The 5,798-nt window shown below is 41.0% G+C and overlaps 1 protein-coding gene across 1 annotated transcript; it reads right to left on the bottom strand.

The window, feature by feature from the left end:
• Positions 1-284: 284 nt before the first annotated feature.
• Positions 285-680, bottom strand: LOC128724302 (GSK-3-binding protein-like). The gene has a single exon (XM_053818031.1). The coding sequence runs from the start codon at positions 678-680 to the stop codon at positions 285-287; it is 396 nt and encodes a 131-aa protein (XP_053674006.1).
• Between the last annotated feature and the right edge of the window lie 5,118 nt (positions 681-5,798).

The raw sequence follows: 5,798 nt of genomic DNA, 5'->3' as shown, positions 1-5,798 counted from the left end.
TGTTAAAACAAAAAAATGAAAATTTGCCTAAAACCTGAGACAATATCCGAATGTACATCATCTCTCTGGCCGGAGCAAACCCATCGAGAGGTCGGTATCCAGAGGCCACCTAGCATTGCATTGCAAAAGTGTTCTGTTTTTTTTTACGAGCGGGGGCGACTTGATGTGTAACAATTTAGATGCCATTTCGTCTATTCCTAAGATTAATGTTTTAAATTTCTGTCCGCGACGGACACCCCAACCGTCGAGTCTCCCCCTTAGGTTTACTTTGCTATAATCGCTACTTAAGATTCTAACTGACACATGACTACAAGCGGCGACCGGGACGACTCCTCGTCGCTCTCGTAGAAGTATCGCTGCTTGGGCGACAGTCCATGCTGCAACCGGCGGACGGCCTCCTTCACGAGGTTGTTGTTTTTTAGCAGGGTCTGCAGGAACTCGTACGGATCGTCTATCGTCTCCTCGCCTTTCGTCTTCGCCTTGTTGGCCGCCTTCGCCTTGTCCGTGCCGGCTCCACACACGGGTTCCGACCACGATCGGCAGGGTATGTGATAGGGTGAGGGCCGCGAACTTCGCGTCGCCTGGTGGTGGGTAGGTTTCGCTTTCAGACGCAGGTTTTCACGGATCTCGTGCACCAGCTCCTCCACCGCCAGCACATCGTTCGCCTGCTTACTGGGCATGGTTTCGACGGGCTCGGTGCCGCTGTTGCCAAGTTCACCACGGCGCGACAGTGTAATATCACACACTAGAATGGCTTGGGGGACGTGATTTAAAGCGCAGTAGACTGGTTGACTGCACGGCCTTAGCAACGCTCAAAAACTACGGGAATAGACGCTTGAACTGCGCACGCACACACACACGCCAGCAATTTCGCACACAATCGATGCAATTTCGTTCACTTGAAACGCAAAGTGGCCGCACAACACTGTTACGCACTGTTTTGGGTACTTCCGTCCGCGTTCGTTGTGCTAGCCTTTAACTAATCAACACACACATACACACGAACGCACTACACGGCACCGCTAACGTTTACGCACGACCTTAGACGTTCCAGCGCAACGGAAACGGAAATCCTTGGATAAATGCTAGAATTTGTTGACAACTCCTTTTTTCTGCCTATGTAATACACTCACTCCGTATGGCTTTGCCCTTAAAATTGATAAATAGATGGGTACGCTATGCGTTCACGTTGGGATTCAATGCAACGCAGAGAAAGAGAGTAGCTATGCTCACGCTGTATACTGTGTGCCGTATATCGTTTGCTTGGCAAACTACTATCGTCGATCGTCAAGCTACGGTGTTATTTCTTCCTGGATGTTGACGCTCGCCGACAAGGAGAAAGCATAAACTGGCCTTTCTTTAAGTTTCGCCTTTCTTTTGTTGTGTGTGGTGAGAGAAATTGCTGCCTAAGCCGCAGCTGCCTCGACGATGCAAGGCGTTATTTTATCCGGGAGATTGAACTTGGTTCCGTTTCCTCGTTTCTCGCACCGAAGGCGGTAGAAACGGTTTGTTTTCTTTCACACGGCCCTGTGCGTGCCCGTCAGCCCGCTAGAAATAGTGCACTAACACTTTATTGCGTTCGCTTGATTTTTTTTTCACTGGTATACCAGCTGCTATGCTCCGACGGCGTGGAAAGAATTTAGTAAATGAGAGCGTGCTGTTATTGTGATACCGTTTCCGTTCCCAGGTATTGAACGACCGACAGCAAACTGCACGAAAACGACCAATCTGCAAATGTGGCCTCTTTTAGGCAGCCGGGGCAAACATGCGCTTGTTTTGCGAGTAATTTCTGCAGCACTTTTTAATCGTGACCGTGTTTGTTTATGGGTTGCTCACCGCGAAACGTACACAATCACGCGATCAGTGAACAGCTCCACACGGAGGAAGGAACCCACACAAGCGCACAGCAAGACTTGGCTCGTTATTTTCTTTCCTTCAATGACTCCTGCGCGGACCGAGTAAGGGTAGCGAAACACGGCCACGTACACAACACGGAATCGTTCGCAGCAAGTAAAAACAAACAACACCACCGCTCGGAACGGAAATATACACTCTCTCTACAGCAGGCAATCACTCACTATCTCGCACTGTCGTATGGTGAAGCAAAGTAGAAAATGCTGTCGCACTATCTCTTTCACGCTCTATACCTTTGCTGATGGTGAGATGTGTTTTTTTCTCATATGTACAGGAGCGAACAGCCGCGCGATGCTATTGACTTGAGCTCTTGCGACGGAATGAGCGAAAAATGGAACCGCGACGGTACTTTGAAGCGGTCGAAGTCACCTTACAGCAAACCTACATGTGCATCCACTGACAGCGCACACTAGGTGTGCGAGATTCGCGTTTTCTCACACAACGTTAAGCAGGGACGGAGCGGCTATTAAAATTTGCTTCCATGAATCTATGAGCACCTCTAGACGATAAGCGAGCAGTATGCAGCACACACAAGTGCAGTATTTTATAAAATATCTCAACAAAAAGTCTCACGTCAGGGTTCGAAACCCGCAACCAATATAAAATTAGGAGCCACCAAGCAAAAATAAATCGTGAGCATCAAATAGTGTACACAAAACGATCGCCAAATATACTAACGATTCCGCAAGATAAAATAATGGTTCAAATGAGACAAATAAAATTGTTTAAAAATGTTTCCTAATATCTGCTAGGCGGCATTTGTTTTCAAAACTGACGGGCGTCTTACGGGCTTGTCATGAAATAACATCTGCACACGTAGTTCGTGTAGGCTTGCTGTAATGCGGTCGAGTTGCCCGGGAGAATATCTCTCTCTCTCTTCTCTTATTGTGTTTACTTTACGCTCTGTTGGAGGATCGTTTTTCTCGTATTCTCTCTCTCTCTCTCTCTCTCTCTCTCTCTCTCTCTCTCTTTATCAAACTTTTCAAGCATTTTAGAGCAAGCCATACGCTCTCTTTCGCAAACTCACAACTCTTCACACTTTCTCTTTCTGACACTTGATCGGTAGATTTTCCTTCTTCTTTTGCCAGGTTCGCCGGAACTCTCTTTCCAATGTTCTTATTCAAGTAAGCAGATAAAAAACACACGCTTCATTTTCAAAACATCCAAATGAAGGAAACATTTCTGGCGAATGTATTGCTCAAAAAGCGATTTTATTGTTACTAAATCTTTACTTGTTTATTTTTCCATGCAATCATTAGCAACGTAGTAGAGAGCGTAATAAGGCCAAGCAGTTTTAACGAAACAATTTAACAATTGAGTAAACTTTTTTGTATCAATTTCCCTTCGGAAACTGAAAAAAGCCGTATTTACGTACAAGTCGCACTATCTCGGGCAACAGTATATACGGGGCTAACATCTGAAATAAACAAATAGGGCCTTGAATCACATCGACTAGATATTGTAGATGATGTGAGGTTATTCAGGGACCAACAGGGCTATCTTTTGTTTGCGCATAGCAACTATTCATGTGTATAAACTATGATTAAACCATGGTTTGATGATAAATGTTGCCTTCATTGTTTATTCGTTGTGTAATATTGCAATATACAATGAATTACATTCAAATCATTAGCAAATAATAGATACTTGTGACTATTCACTCTCTAGATTTATGTCAAGTTGAACAATTATCTAAGGATCATACTTATTTACTTATTGGTTTGAATTCATGATATGAATAAGAATGAATTGTCTTACTAAATGTTCTCCAACCCGATAAAGCTCACCAGCCAATTTTTCAAATCAATTGATATAAAATATCGTTTACCGGTTTTCAATCAAACATATCATAAATAAACTATAACTATATTTCTTATGCTTTTAGCATAGCAATGGAATGTGAAGTTTATGATAACGTTGACAGCATACTTAATAACTTTTGCAATCATTAGAAATTTCAGTGTGGTCACTTATATCCTGAGATTATTTTGTCAAAAATAGTAGCTAAAACATTGACGAAAACACCTAAACGCGTTACGTATTACAGTAGCTTGATGCTTCTAGCATTTTTGCACCCAAAAGTCGTCAAAACGAACGTTTGAGTTTGTCGGCGTCTGGGAAAAGCTTTTTCACTGTCGGATATTGGACTGAAGCGCCCCATGTAACTGAACAAAAATAAAAATAGCATAAAGTTGGTGGGAAACAAGAGCCCCAGCAAGAAACCGGCAGCTAAAAGGATGCAAGGATCCGTTCAAGGTTATCCCCGTTGTACATAATGTCCGGCCAACGAACGACCGAACTCGCACGTCTGAATCGCACACACCCTTGTTGCTTGGCAGCCAAACAGCCAACGATAGAGTAAAAATGTGCGTTACATTCTGTCTTTGGGGTTACCTCATAAGAAAGAGCAGGACGGGATTGTTAGTGGCCCGATTCGGGATGAGCATGTCCTTTGTAGACATTGGTTTCGCTCTCTCTTCGCAAAATAGAAGAAAGTCCTCAATACATGCTCGAAAGGTAAGAAGAATGTAATTTTTTGCCAAAATTTTGCTTGTTTTGTAAATCTGTTACAATTCAATTTGCAAAAAAAAACGGCTAGGAATTTATAGCACATAAATACAGCTTAAATCATAGCCGAATGGTGATTTCAAACGAAATTTCGTCTTTTTACGAGTATTTATTACTGCAAAAATATGGAAAAAAAGCTTACTTTTAATTTGAATAAAATATCTAGCTTTACCAAAAGTGCTTCAAATTATTTTATATACAATGATCCTATGTGTTTTGCCACCTACTTGTTTACCGACAGTTGGTAAGGGGATGCTGAGAAGTGCTGGAATCAGTATATAAGATACGCAGACCAGATCAATAGCAACTCTATATCACATCGGTTTCATGTTTTCAGATGGAAAACACAAATAATCTACCGGGAATGATACATGGAAGACAAACCTGCCTGTTTGCATTAGTGATTCTGCTGTTGTTCATTACGATAACACATCATGGTGAAAACGGTTGGTAGAATTATATGTAATTTAGTGATAAGCAAATCGCGAGACACTTAATATAATAACACGTGACAGATGTAATAAAATGTAGCTTGCGCAAATGCTGCAGCCATATAAAAGATCAATTAAGATCTATTAATTACACTAAATTAAATACAATTGAATGATTACTTACTTATTTGTATAATTTTTGGAATAAAATGCTGCAAATTCAAAAAACTAACATAAACAAGATACTTTTAACGCTTTGCGATAACAATGTACCATAAATTCTACATTCACGGAAAAAATGATTCAGTGTTATGTTTGTAACTTTTTGTAATCATATGAATCCCTCCAAGTGTAGCAAACTTATTGTAGAAATCGGTCAATCAAAAAACGAACAGACCTGCGTAGTTTTATTTTTATTGCAATTTAGAGAAGAGAGATGTCATCACAAAATCTCCTTCAATCTGCAAAAAGTGCGGTTGAATCAATCAAAAACAAAAGCCTTCTCTCAGCTCAAAGTAGCAAACAAAAAATGAGATATTGAAACGTTTCCTATAATGTACCACGATTGCCATTGTTGGATATTGTCGTTTATGCATGAATTAGTTCCTCTGCATCTTAGATTTATTATGATCAGAGATTTTACATAATCAGGATAAATGTATCAATCGTACTTCATGCAGGAACAATGTATTAGTTGTCTTTATTGTTACTCATTTTTATGAAAAAAGTCATATATCTCTGTATGCTTCTTGAGATGGCAATACAATTACTCAGCTAAGAAAAGCTGTTTTCACAGCGTGTAAATTAGTAACATCAATCACAAGAGTTTAATCTGTTCTTCATTAGGGGTTTATGTTCAAACAATAATAAAAATGTAACAAATTT

Source organism: Anopheles nili, chromosome 3 (assembly GCF_943737925.1).
Source record: "Anopheles nili chromosome 3, idAnoNiliSN_F5_01, whole genome shotgun sequence".
NCBI lineage: Eukaryota > Metazoa > Arthropoda > Insecta > Diptera > Culicidae > Anopheles > Anopheles nili.
Note: the sequence above shows the minus strand (reverse complement) of the source record. Positions and strands in the feature narration are given on the sequence as shown.